At 37.3% G+C, this 14,337-nt stretch overlaps 2 protein-coding genes across 3 annotated transcripts; both read right to left on the bottom strand.

Moving 5' to 3' along the window:
- Positions 1 to 74: 74 nt before the first annotated feature.
- BCIN_02g09360 (hypothetical protein) lies at positions 75 to 1,013 on the bottom strand. The gene is made up of 2 exons (XM_024691645.1): positions 638 to 1,013; positions 75 to 571 (listed from the first exon to the last, which is right to left on the bottom strand). The coding sequence occupies exons 1-2, from the start codon at positions 903 to 905 to the stop codon at positions 480 to 482; spliced, it is 360 nt and encodes a 119-aa protein (XP_024547416.1). The 5' UTR covers positions 906 to 1,013; the 3' UTR covers positions 75 to 479.
- Positions 1,014 to 10,367: 9,354 nt separating this feature from the next.
- BCIN_02g09350 (hypothetical protein) lies at positions 10,368 to 13,853 on the bottom strand. 2 transcript variants are annotated; one of them, XM_024691644.1, is made up of 6 exons: positions 12,726 to 13,853; positions 12,624 to 12,678; positions 12,454 to 12,565; positions 11,943 to 12,401; positions 11,177 to 11,891; positions 10,368 to 11,122 (listed from the first exon to the last, which is right to left on the bottom strand). In XM_024691644.1, exons 1-2 carry the CDS (start codon positions 13,320 to 13,322, stop codon positions 12,667 to 12,669), a joined length of 609 nt encoding a protein of 202 aa, XP_024547414.1. In that variant the 5' UTR covers positions 13,323 to 13,853; the 3' UTR covers positions 10,368 to 11,122; positions 11,177 to 11,891; positions 11,943 to 12,401; positions 12,454 to 12,565; positions 12,624 to 12,666. The 2 variants fall into 2 exon arrangements, with proteins under 2 accessions (XP_024547414.1, XP_024547415.1); XM_024691643.1 differs by having other exon boundaries at positions 12,624 to 12,673.
- Positions 13,854 to 14,337: the final 484 nt, after the last annotated feature.

Here is a 14,337-nt window from a genome sequence, read left to right as displayed (position 1 = left end):
GTGCTTGGGCGTACGCCGGCGGTGCTCGAATATACTACCGCACAAACACTTTCTGTATCTCTTTCGTACAAATGTGTGTGTACGAACATTGAGTAATTGATATAGAGATAGATGGCCCTCTAAATCGCAAAGCATTGATCCGCATCATACGACAGACGTTTACAGAAGAATCAACATAAGATTGATACAAACAATTGAGCGCTTCGTGCAACCAGATAATTAGCCAGAGCGACTCCAGTCAATATAGGTCATTATACGACGGGAAGTGAAGCAGGTGCAAGTATAACAATAACGAATCATTTGATTGAATAAAAACGATTGATCAAAGTATGTCAAAAAGTACAATTCTAAGCGAAGGGGGTTGTAAAACCTGAAGCATATCTTAATTGGCTTCAGATGATCTGCCTTCATGAACGATGTTTCTTCGTTTTCTATGTCAGATTTGTTCGACTCATCAACCTCGAGCTCTAACATTTCCTCTATAATAATTTCAATTTCTTTTTATATCGATGCCATTTCATCGCGAAATGCAGAACTATCTTCGCCATCGCCTTTCTTGTTTCTTGAGCTGCTAAATAACCTGTTAGTATTTTTTTTGCAGTTTAAGGGAGTGTATCATCTGACAATTCCCGCTAACGTGGTTGATGCAAAGTTTTTGATTCTACCAAATCCTCGGACCTTTTCTTGACCTTCTGGATCCTGTTCGTCCTTGCAGCGATCTTTCGAAGATCTAGATGGGGTTGAATCAGTGGTATGTGAGCCTTCACCAGGAATGACTTCGCCATTGCGTTTGGAGCGGTCTTTTGGATCTCGTCTGCTTGCCATGGCTTCCGGGCCATTGCGGCCTTGTTTTTGCTTTTTGTGCTTTTTTTATCAACTTCTCTAATTGCATCGCCATAATCCATAACGCACAAAAAGACAGGCGAGTTTCAAAATGATTACTTTGACCGATTGGTGAGAAAGATTATTGGAGAATGCTATACTTTTTAATTGATTGAATATTAACGAAAGACTTAAGATTGGAACTTTGGGAATTGTAGTGATGTCGAATTTTAATGTCAATATATTAGTAGAATTCAATGAGATATCCATTAAATGTATACTACGAAAAGTGTCATATATTAGGCTACCTTATAAACAATAATTATTGATGCCTATTATATTCGTAGCAAATGTCCAGCAAATACGCTTACCAAGTCGGAACGGCGTTAAATCAGGTCGTTAGTACCATAGTGACTACCCGGATTCGGCGCTTAAATTTCCCTACAAACCTCTCCCTTAAACTCACAATTAAATCACATTCAAAGCGCTATAGCGGTTAGTGATCCGGGTGAATATCTGACCCTTTAATAGCTCCGACAAATATCAATCTCCAGTCGAGTTATTAGTTCTAGCTTATACCACTCTCAAGTAAAAATCGGAGACGACAAAGATGGAATCCCATCATTCCTGAGTCTGCGCAGGATGAACGTGAATGATTTCGATCTTAAAATTTACCCCGAAAACTATTTCGTTCGGCTATTACGACAGGATTTGTACCAACTACCTTTGATGATCTGACAATTTGGGTCAATTAGTGGCAGTGCACTCCTTTAATCAAAAGACCAATAGCTTATGTCCTCGCGAGCTCATCTCTATGGATTCACCACAGCTAGGCATACACATTTATTAACATATAGGCGGCATTCTAATAGAGAGTGTTGCCTGGTAATTCATAGAGCAATGAATTTTGTTTGAAATTGATGAGCTGAAATCAAATCCCAAATACATATGAAGCCCAGATCATACGGTAAAGCGTAGCTCATCCATCAACCAAAAATGACATTTGTTCGAGTATCAACAATCACAAATATTTTTGCGATCCACAGAGTTTGTAAAGAGTATCCACGTGATCCATTCAGAGTATTTTCAAAGGCGATAAATGATTTTCCGTGCCCGCAATTCAAAATCTCTTCCCATGATGATTTGAATTAATTAATTTCGCATCCTATTCATATTTTTATCGAGTCAATTTTAGTCTCAAATAATGAGAATTAGTTCCATACTCATGATTGTATCTTCTCGACTTGCGTCAAAGTCATCTGATTGAAGTGGATGTGAATCCAGCAATTTTCTATGCCCCAATACAGACACTTCAAATTATTACATGCGGAAATCGTTTGCGCATTTTCGAATGACTATCAATCAATTTTAAATATTATTATTAATGATTCCGTGGTCTGTAGCCAAGTTTCTTACTTGTTATATTGACTGATAAATCTTAATTTCAATCTACCGGTCAATCGAGTTGTTCAAATTATCATACGCCTTGAACATTGCCGAAAATTCATCATGATACCAAATTAATTCTACTACTTTTAAAGAGGAGCCTTCAAGTTATTTGAGGTGACTTGATGTTTTATTCTTGCAAGAATTTCTAATTACATTATTTTTCTACAGAAAAATGTGAAATCAAATAATCGTATGTCAAGAACCTTCAAGCAAGCTCCAACTGTTACTGATCGACTGCTAATCATCTAATTAGTGATTAGAATGTCTATTGGAAATGCAAAAATCATTGTAGTAAGTGGGAATTCCAATTCTCGTTTTTACATCCAAAACAAAGACCTCAGATTACCGCAAGCCATTAATGTTAGTAGATGTCCAGAGTAATCTCAAACAAGTTTAAATATTTAAAGAAATGATTATTTGAGATAACGAAGGCGTGTAAATACAAATATTTCGTAGTGACTCATGATTCAGACTTGCTCCCTAGGAAAGATTGAACACTTCAAATCATCCCATTTCACGGATATTTTTGCAGTGTTAAACCAGTATCATTCGATTCAAGACCTTTGAAATAGTTATATTTAGTTTCTTTAAAGATCCGTTAATACCACATAGTCGTCGATAATTTTCGACTTTCAATCCCCCGCCAAATTTGACTTATTTCAGTCGAACCAAATTCCTACATACTACAAGACTTTGCGCTAGCTAAGACTACAATTGTTCGAATAATCGTAGCTGAGAGAAACATAGTAATTTCTCCCGCTTTTTTACGAATGTCTGGGGTGTCCCGTAATTCAGAACCTGGATACCGCATAGTAGACACATTAGTGCAAGACAAAATAACTTCTATTCCATTTGAAATTATCTAAATAGTGATAGTTAAAATCTTTTGGAATGCGCAAATAAATTTGGCAGTCAATGATAACAAGTGTCTCATCTATTAATGGATTTGGAACATTTTAGTCGCTTTAAAACACCGCATGATATTGACATATTCGTGGACTTAGATTATTTCCAACCGCTTTCGAATAGTTAACTAACTTAAATTTGTGCTCCAAAGGTACGTTAATGGTTGTGGTTGACATTAATTGCCACTAGAAATATTTATATCGCTTTGAGTCCCAAGTTGGACATCAAGTTGGAGACATCAAATTAATACATGTCAGAAACGTTTACGTTGACTTCAACTATCACTATCAGACTTAAAATATTTGAATTACTTATTCCAGTGTTCTTTGAAATATACTAATCATTTGGACAAGCGGTAATGAGGAAGTTCAAATTTTCTTACCAATGAGAGTGCCAGCTCAAATTACCTCACGTCATCTTCGTTAGTACAAACTGGGGCTGTATGATTCGATTCAAAACAACTCAAGATTATCTCCAGCACCGTTTTCATATCCGTTACTCCTTATGGTTGACGATAATCAGGATTCGAGATTTCGGGCCAGATGGGTCGCTAAGTAACTACGACTCTGGGAGAATCAAATTACCGCATACCATGTACATTTTCACAAGCTTCGAAAGCTCCTGGGTTTTTTTATGATATAGTTACCTATTATAAGCCCATTTGGAGGTATGCAAATATTTTTCGTGGGCGGTGATCAAGATTTGGTGTTCGGAATTCTATATAGCGCCTAATTGAGATGCCACTGGATGACTTCGATTACCGCACACTAACAACATTGTTATAAGGTTAAATTATTTTCATTGAATTTAAAATCACCAAAATATATATTCGGATGCCTTCTTGAAATGTAATAATTCTGTGAAAAGTCAAAAACTTGACATCTGTGTTCTGTATCGATTTGATTGCTGATGAAAACACTTCAAAATGACACACGCAACATAAGTGATCCTGGATAGAGATAAGTGTTAGAAGGCTCAAAAGTTTTCTTAAGGTTATTCTTGAATGATTTCGGAGCACGGAATAGGTTTTGGTGGATAAGAATCTCGAATCTCGGTTGGATAGTCGGATTTGACCTTCGTTTAGATGAGTTGTAATACCGAATTTCATGGAAATTTCCGATTAACGAGACTAGCACAGGAGAAACAAAATACTCAAAAGAGCCTTTATCATGCTTAAACAAATCGAAGTAAGGTTTATATTGATCGACATTTTCCAACTCACGGTCTACTTGATCAATTAAACTCAAGTTCAAGCAAGCCGAATCATTGTATGTAATAAGTGTTCAGACAACAAACATCTATTACAGTTAGACTCAGAGCACTCTCTTTAGTCGTTGGAATATGAATTGAAATTGTGATTATGTTTATTACGTCAGTAATTCGAAATCTCAATTCTTTAGATCAATTGAACACCTAGCCTGCTTAGACAAAGTAAAATACCGGAATTCATGATCATTTGCACAAGGAGAAACTGGTATAAAATGATGGAAAAGCTTTATAAGAACTGTCTCTGTAGATACAAAGCCTGCGCAAATGTTTGTGGTAGGTAGGAAATTCCAATGTCATTTAGACTAAATTTACCTGTAATACTGATGGCTCAAATTACGACATACCAAAAACATTTGCACAATAACTAGCTATCATAGAATGATTAGGAGTTTCTACAAGAGTTGTTTCCGTACATATAGATCCTGCGTAAATATTATAGCACATAATAATCCGATTTCTTTTGGTGTGGATGTGCATCTTTCCTGGTGGCCAACAAAAGAATGTGTAAAGGTCATTTGCGCAGTGAGTGAGTAGTACGGAAATATTTCATGCTCTTTGAATAACTATTAGTATATAATCCCATGTTGTTTTGATATTTGTGGCGGGTAGGAAATTCCAATTTCGTATGGACTAAATTTACCTGTAACATAGATAAGTCAAATTACTGCATGCCATAAGCATTTACGCAACGACTAACTAGCAAAGAATTATTTAGAATATCTTGAAGATTGGTTTCCGTGCCTAGAGATGTTGCGGGAACGTTTCCTGTAGGCGATAATTCTAATTTTGTTTTGTGTGAATGTGAACCCTTTTCGGCGGATCACAGAAGAATATATAGTAGTCATTTACGCAATGCGGAATTAATAAGGAAAGATTTTCTATCATCTTAAGAATTAATAGCTTACACTCTCAAATTGTGTGGATGTTTGTGGAGGGTAGCAATGTCAATTCGGTTTGAGGTCAATATGTGTCAATTTGAAGGGACCAGATACTTACAAATCCAACAACTTTATAATATTCAACACATGCATTATGACTTCAAACTATCTATAAAAAGATTTATCGGTAAATCTACAATCCACAGGAATGTTTTGATGGAGAGTTATCAAGATATTCAATTTTTGACATATCTTTCATTGAATGGAATTCCTAGATATGCTAGGCATCCCTGCACATTCCTAATACTATGATTGAACTGAACATACTTTAAATAATGGTTTCCTCGCTTACAAAATCATTACGACTCGTATCCTTTACGATACGTGTGCTTTGCGATAGTGGGGTGTTCAGTATCAGTACCGATGAAACCAGGTGATTATCGCAAGGCAAAGACATCATTTCAAGATTAAACTGTCCCCAAATGACTCAAAATACTTGAAATGGCCAGTTTGCAATAATTCAAATCGTTTTAATCTCTGTGGTATGCGAAATTCATGAATTGAATACACAATTTCTCAGACCCCCTCAATCATATGAGTATTAACTCCGCACTTTCAATTATTGAAACACATACAGACTTTCGTGAGCTAAAACTCCCTTAATATACGCACAGGTCAGTGATTAATAAATTCTACTTACTATTTTGAGTTCACCGGTCATTTTCGAGGTAAGCCATAATGTGAGATTACGAATTGTCTGTACCGATTTTACTCACACATTTTCACCCAACATAATCGAATTTATCATAAACCATAAGGATTTTCGCAAGCTCAAATTATCGCAATGTCATTATATACCAGATCAATAACGAGTAAGTGTTCTGAGAGTGTCCGCTAATGTTTTTTGTTTGTAATAATTTGAGGGTGGTGCTAGTTACTTGTTCCGTATAGTTTCACACAACGCCGAATTAAATTTTCAGAATCCACAAGAACCGCTGCAAAATTTGTTACTTTAGGATGATTATAATCTGATTTTGAATTGATTCCGTGCAATGAGAACTTGCGGGAATGTTTTAGACGTACGGGAATTTGAAGTCACGATTCGTTCATTTAGATCCATAAGATACTTAAGATCAAAGATAAGGCCACTAGGTTTTCGCTTAAGTCACCTTAACAACCATATAAATTTCTATCATCTTACTCTTCACTTTCTCTTGATATCATCTCAACAAATCCAATAAAGCTTGAGAATTGTAATGCTACAATAATCTCTCAAAAAAATCTCTCTAACACTTCGAAATTGTGACAAAGCGAGGGCGTTAACTGTTACTACTACCGATTGATTTAGACGAGAAAAGAAAGGAGACGGCGGTATGGAACAGAGACTTGTAACAAAGCTTGGCCCAGGTTTTGAAGTGGAGGCAAATTATCGTGATATTAATCTTGAATTCAAAATTATAATGACAGTGTTACCGTAAGTCGGCAAAGACTCAAATTGATTAAGAGATATTAAATGTTCAAAGATCTAGCTAGCTTAGCAACGATTGAGTCCCTTCAACTACGGCCAGAACAGTCGCTAAGCTGTTTGAACTTTAACCTCATATTGGAGGTAAACTTTTTAATAACTCAATATATCTTTCTCCTTCTCTCGGATAGGATTAATCACGAGTGAGGCGAAGATCTTTCAACCTATCCTATTACCGCAAGTCAATATAGAACTCAATCAATCAAGAGATGTAAGATGCTCCATGGAAGATTTACATGCTAGTGCCTCGTTGCGAATGATTTCAGGTATTTCGGATATTCTTTCAACAACTAATTTCGAATTACGAAATAATCTTAATCGAGAATATGATTAGAAAATTTAGATAGTATATCGTTGTAATTTATTTGGATCATAAAAGATTTTCATTTTTGTCATTTTAATTTCAAGCCAACTCAATATTGTATCAAACATTCTATTCATCAATAATATCATGTAAAGATAGATAAACTAATTTTTCCTCTATTAAAATTCTTTGTTCCTGCAAAGATCCTAGACTCCATCAAACAGTGTCAATCCTTGAGCTGATGCACAACCTAGCATTCTACACATAGCTCGATCATATCGACTTCAAAGACAGATTGCCATCCATTATAATCCTCTTCAGCCTTAATCAATATCGTTATTGTTTTGCCATGGCTCATAATAAGATCTCTTTCCTCCATAATAATCATCTTCCCATTTTCCATTCTTGTATACCCAGTATTTCTCGCAAGTATTCTTTTTACACTTTCTAGTGGAGGTATCTGCGTAGCATCTATTGAGAGAACCGCATGAACATTGCCACGTGACGATCATTGGAGCTTGTGATACCGATTTTGATTTGAAGATCATCGTGGTTGGTAGTTGTATGTATTCTGTGGAGAGAGCGGTGACGCGTATGTATTGAACTTGGGTGGGTTGCTGTTGGTAGAATAGAGTAAGTGATTTGACGTTGATTTTTTGAAATTTTGGTGGTCTCTGAGAAAGAATTTGGAGTAGAAGTGATTAGAATAGATGTATTCTGCAGGTATTTGAATTGATTAATTTATGGTAAGAATTAAAAGTGCACTCTTACTGATATGTGAATGACGGGTTGATTTTTGAATCCCTTCTTGAATTTCAATGTCGAAATTATTCCTTGACTGTCGAAGGCTTTGTGTTTGTATGAGAATGATACGGAGGACGTAGCACCCACGAGTTGCGTAGGTTTTGTATTTCTAATTGTATTCTATCTAAAGAGCTAGTCTCTTTCGTATTCGCTTAGGGCTTTACTACAGTAGCTATATTACAGTGGCCATTGAATTGAAGTCTTTCACTACACTCACAAACTTTGAATCATGATAGTTCCATGACGGCATATAGATTTAAGTAGTGAATCATACGGCAGAAAATCCGTAAAAGAGATAATAGTGTTTTGAATAGAGCAGAACAAAAAGCTGTGAATCATTTGAATCTATTTCACCGTACAGTATCGTCACGTGTGCAATCTTGAATCATGGATTTTTAAAAACTTTACACATACCAAATTGTCTCCGTGACAGATATGAAAGGACTATGATCCAGGTTTTCTCTATAAATCAAAATCTAACTCGAATATCCAAAACTCCTGTAACATTTCCTTTCAAATCACGCAATTATCGTCGAAATAGGGCCTTCTCAATTTCCACCTTTGACCCCGATCCAATTTCTTCTCCATATCGTCTCAGTATTCAGAGAACCGGCATTGAATCTTCTCACGATACCATCGTGTGAATAAGCTTCACTTAGTACACTTCCACTCTCCCTTCCTATTCATTTCCCACCGAGTCAGACAATTCTTGCACTGCTTGATTGGTATATTTCGGCAATCTTCATTATCCATTCCACAAACTAGACAATGAAAATTGATCGTATCTTCTTGAACTGGTGTTTTGACTTCCTCGACTGAGCTAGTCATCTTTTTGTATCTCAGTTGGTGTATGATTTGCTTTCTGTATAGTGGTGCTTATATTTTGATAATTGAGAATGTGACGATCTGTGAAATAGGATACACTTCTAGGAGTATTTTGCCCTAAATTTGATTTAATACAGTATCTTTTATGTAGCAATCCAGTGATACTCTAGAACCTCCACTCTCTTAAATATCTGGATTCCATGGCTAATAGATGCATTGTTATTATCAATCTTCAGCAACTAATGAATCTACGTTGGTGTAAGAGCTTCAATGATTCAGTGTGTAAACTTTATATCGAACCTTCACTTCCATAGCAAATCATTATTATTCAAGAATAAAATCCAGTATTTTGTTTCTTGGACAATCACACTCCACTTGTATAAGAACCAAAATTGATCTTTGAAGCTGCGTAGGTGAATGTGAATTTCGTGTAACTTTCTGTGAATAGAGATTTGAAATTATTCTACACCCTCAAAGAGGTATTTCGTGCACAATACCCTAATCTGAATGCCTCAGAAAGCTCAATTTTATGCTCCAAAATGGTCACTTATTTCCATTAACATTTGCTGTAAATGCCCAGACAATTAAAATGCATCACTACTCATATATTTAAGGGATAGCCCATTATCTTCTCAATTTATTCCAAATCTCGACCCAAGAACATCTACAACATCGACATCAACACCAACATAAACACAATCTCAATCTCAATCGACACACTAAAATCGAATAATTCCAAGTTTTTCGAAGCGGCATCACATCTCGGTAATCGAACAATTCCATAACACTAAGCATCAATGGGGTCAACTAACTCTTGGTATTGCCTATCATGTCACACTTCTCAATATGGATCTGTCTCCGCCATTCGCCCCTGCAAGAAATGCAAATACATGATGAGTATTTGGCATGAACCTGGATCCATTCCAGCTCTGCCAGTATATGTCGGTACTGCAAATAATGATATCAAGGATCAACATCCCGTTAAAGAACCTGTTCATGATGAAAAGCAACTCAGATACTGACTGATTAAATTCTCTTACTTAAGGGATCATGGGCTACTAGCATTTTGCCAATAGTCGTGGATGTCAGAAAGAAATTATGATTAATGGAAGATAGTACAAGGGACAGTAGGGTTAGATATGGCACGGAAGATTGAATCTGCACATTCTATACTTTCCACAATGCATGCAGCAATACAATATTTTTAATATGCACTTGATCATATGCAATTGCTTGTGAGACATGATTTTTTGAAAGGAGCTCACCAGGAAATCATTTGGATGTCGTTCAATGGTGAATTTTATGCCTCGTGGGTAAATGAAGAGCAACCAGAAGAAACCAATGAACCAGTGAGATTCGGGTTTCAATGATAACATTTTTCACTCTACTTTGACTCCTCTCCAGAATTATCCGTGGCAATTTCCTCGGGTGTTTCGCGCTAATAAATTTTCTTCCTTCACCTTCAATCACCATTCTAGCAACTAATTTTTTGAATTCTCAAATAAAACAATGAGTTCCTACCGAACTACCTATGCTTACCGTTCAAATCTGTTATCAGGAATCAATCTATCATCAAGGATCAGTCTATAATCAAGAATCATTATCGGATTACTATCTGTATCGCTATATGAGGCGAATAAAACACCGAGTTCATGTAAATAATAGAAACTGATTGAACTTCCAATGCTACTACTTGAAATAAACTGAGATATCATAACATCAAAGAGCACATCAGAAACCAACCTGAATAGTATTGGTTTGGTCCAAGGAAATCAAAAAATATCCTTAGTCGAGCAACCCAAGTCTCTGAAATCCTAGTAGACAAAATCCGAACAAGACTAAAAGCCTTTGACTTCAGGGTAAAATAAAATAGACAACTTCTGCCCAAATCAAAGCAGACCGAAGTTGATTCAGCTACTCAAAATTCCACTTCAATTTACACTCCACCAAATCCCTCTCCTCTAGAACTAACATTCCTTTTCCCCTTTTTCAAAGCCATATCCCACCAACTCGCACTTCTTGTCAAACTAGGTCTCGGGCCCGTTATTGCTGTGATGGTATCGATTGAAGATGTTGAATTATATTTTGGTCTTGTTACAGGTGTATAAGAAGTCATTGGGATTGTTAATGGATGCTCTGGAATCGGATTCATACTAGACGGTGAGGTTGATGGAGAAAAGGGTGACTTTATTGGAGATTGATGTTGAGTATTCGAGGTAAGCTCTTTTCTAGCTGCAAGAGATTGAGCGGTAGTAATTGAATATGAATGTGGAAGAGGTTTAGGTTTATCGTTGATATTTATGGAACTTGCACTTGTGCTGGGATACGATTGTGCGGGATCTTTGAAATATTAGCTTTATTCTTTTCATTGCAATCAAATAAATTGGTACATACCTCCCATCAATGATGAATTTTTAGTGACCGCCGAAGATGATGGTGTTGACGTTGAGTGAATACCTTGCTGTCCAAACCATCCCAAAAATCTATACCATCTTACTCTCCAAAATTGCATACCACTGGTAGTATTTAATGCTCCGACTAAAAAGAAGAAAGGAACACAAACAGTCGCCATCGTTACAGCGAAAGGAGTGAAATCATGATCAGTGGTCATATTCGTCATACCATAAACCGAGGTTACAAACGTGAGAGGAAGGAAGAATATTGACACCATAGTCAACAATTTGATATTGTGACCCTGTAATATAGTCACGGCTGCCATCTCCACACTCTTTCTACTTTCCAAAACACTCGTACCCGAGAATAGTTGATCCCTCAAAGTTCTAATCTCTTTCATCTTTTCGTCGGTTTCCTCATAAAGTTTGAATAGATTATTCATCTGCTTCTCGAAATCTAGTTTTAGTTTTTGCATGCGTTTTTGCCAGTATTTACTTCGATGAGAGTCTGGATCTAGGATCGGCCATAGAGTCTTATGTTTTCCCTCCCAGACATCATCTGTAAAGGTATCCTCGTAACTATCCATTATGGCTTTGATTCCATTTTTCATTAGACCGAGTGTTTGATAGGCCCAAAAATAACGACGGGAGTAGGTAAATTCCTCATCTTCAAAGAGTAATTTATCTCTAATTTCACCATCGAACATGAAATTTGCCTGCAAAATGAATTAATCGAAATGAATCCTTCAAATCGAGAAGTAACTTACTGGTGGTGACACAAGCTTGCTGATCTTCATGTAAATTGCCTCGAATCTCTTTTCTGCATCTTTAAATTCCGAGAGCAGTGTGTGAAGAAAAGCTTCCGGTCCGTTCACATAATGTTTGGTTGAATCATGAACATCCATAGTATGACGATGGTCTGGGTAACATTGTACATTGAGAACATGCCATGCTGCCCATGGATCATAAACATATCCATAGTCTGTTCTAGCGCGTCGAGCAGGATTTCTCAACTTTCGTATAGGATCACCTGATAATGATAGAGCTACCACAGAATTACATCTCGAGATAGGGATATGATCCTTTGAAGTACTTGGGGTTTGATCAGAAAGTTGCCAAGGCATTGGTTGACATTCTTCCCCAACGATTGTCCAGTACTCAAAGTTAAAAACAAATGACTTCTGTTGTCGGCTATCAGCGGAGAAAGGTCTTCGCATTATATTGGCCTATCATATCATGTAAGCAAGAGAAAACATTTGGTGGATCAGACACACATACAGATGTAACTTCATCGGAGATTAAATAATTGAACAATTCATCCATGTCAAATGTCTTATTTAATGTGAGATGTAAGGCACCAAGCACGACAGGAGATGGTTCTCGAACAATCCTTTTGGGTAAGTAAGTTAGCTCAAAAATAATCAGTAAAGGAATGATATAAAACTCACGTTATCCTACCAACAACCGGCCGGAGCGATTCGGGATCGCTATTTAAATCCTACACTCAAAATCTTAGATACGATATCTTCATGATGGATGCATTCGCTCACTTTAACCGCTTGCCATATAGCAGAATCAATTTTAGTAGTACCCGGTTTCACTACATCTCTTCTAGATAAAGGAGCACCATCTTTTCCAACATCAAACACGGAATAATGGGAATTATGAGACCGATCAGCTCTGTGATAATCTGGAAACAAAACAGGATCTAGAAGTCGTCCATTTTTGGTGATTACGGTTTCCAGAATTATATGGCCAGCATCTGTGAAATTATAAGATCTGAAATGTTGTCGCAATTGTTCTTCGTCATATTTGAATGGTGCGAGCGGAGTTTGAACATATAAATCGTCATCGTCATCACTATCGTCACTGTCTCCTGATAGAACAGAGCTGTGAAGTGTTGATGGACGAACTTCTGGAATGTCACCATCATCTCTGGCAGAAACTCTTCGTCGTTTTGTGAATGTTCGGATGGAACCAGGACTTTGTGGTGCCGGTGCCGGTGCCGGTGCCACACTAGCAGAATTTGTATTTGTATTTGTAAGGCTGTTATTTAAGGCATCGTGAACCAGTTTGAATGTCTCGAGGTAAGCTTGATGTTGATCGTCGAGTCTCTTCAACAATTCTTCGGTGCTCATACTTGTCATTTCTTGGAAGGTCTGTTGGATGTGATTGTGTAAAAGAATGTAAGAAAAGAAAGAGAAATGGCTGGACCGACAAAAATGAAGACCCAGCCCTTGCCACTCAGCATCGTGGAATACTCACCTGCGCCCCAGTTGAGCCGCGAGGCTTTCGTCTTTACTCCGTAGATGGCATATTTCATGGCCGCCTTCATGAATCCACAAACATCATTGGATCGGAGCTGTGAGTTGGCATTCCTTCATATGCATCTCTCCATAGATACATTTTAAGCCCGTTAAATAATCATCGCAGTCTCTAGAATCAAAAGTGGCGGTGAATTTCTTATCGATACAACAAGGGTGATGAAGATCAAGATACTCGGTATGACAACGCAGAATTTCCGCCAAGATTTCTGCACGTGGCCATCCGAAAAGGATGCATATCGGAATTACTTCGGTGGCTATACCGGTTCGTTTGGTTTGTCCAGCCGTTGGATCTCCCCTTTTTCATTTCTGAACCGACAACTCGCTTGGGAATGACTTAAATATACGATTGTCTAACTTTTGGATTATTGTTAACACATATGGTTTCCCTTGCCTCAGGAACATTGACTTGGACAAGCTCTGTGGCGGTGCACCCTGTGGAGAAATTTGATTCTGGCGCAGCCTCGACATGACATTTATAATTTTCAAAGAAATGACCCACGAAAAAGAGGAGCGCCCTGAGCTTTGTAGGTTTGAACCCATTCTAATCCATTTATCATATATGTTGTCAAGTCCATTGTAACGATTGAGATTGAAATATGCCGATGGCATGTGTCCTGGCACACAACAACCGTACAAGTTTCTTATCTTATTGACTTCACCAATGTGTTGGTGCGCACACAAACAGCGTAGTTGAAGTGAAAGTCTTGTTATTATATATTTCAAGGGTTATTTCTTGCAAGGCACATTATCTAACATTCGCGCAGCCTTTATTTTGGATGATTCAACAGGTATGGGCGTGAGGGTGGCTACCAAGAATTGGAGAGCTAACAATGTC

Source organism: Botrytis cinerea, chromosome 2, assembly GCF_000143535.2.
Source record: "Botrytis cinerea B05.10 chromosome 2, complete sequence".
Lineage (NCBI taxonomy): Eukaryota > Fungi > Ascomycota > Leotiomycetes > Helotiales > Sclerotiniaceae > Botrytis > Botrytis cinerea.
Note: the sequence above shows the minus strand (reverse complement) of the source record. Positions and strands in the feature narration are given on the sequence as shown.

Bases quoted from the DNA above. Each gene is read 5' to 3' on its own strand.
- BCIN_02g09360 (XM_024691645.1), bottom strand. From the start codon at position 905: ATGGATTATGGCGATGCAATTAGAGAAGTTGATAAAAAAAGCACAAAA. The intron at 572-637 runs GTTAGCGGGAAT...CAGGTTATTTAG, and splicing joins AAAAACTTTGCATCAACCAC to CAGCTCAAGAAACAAGAAAG.
- BCIN_02g09350 (XM_024691643.1), bottom strand. From the start codon at position 13,322: ATGACAAGTATGAGCACCGAAGAATTGTTGAAGAGACTCGACGATCAA. The intron at 12,566-12,623 runs GTGAGTTTTATA...CTTACCCAAAAG, and splicing joins CCGGTTGTTGGTAGGATAAC to GATTGTTCGAGAACCATCTC. The intron at 11,892-11,942 runs GTAAGTTACTTC...TTCATTTTGCAG, and splicing joins GCAAGCTTGTGTCACCACCA to GCAAATTTCATGTTCGATGG.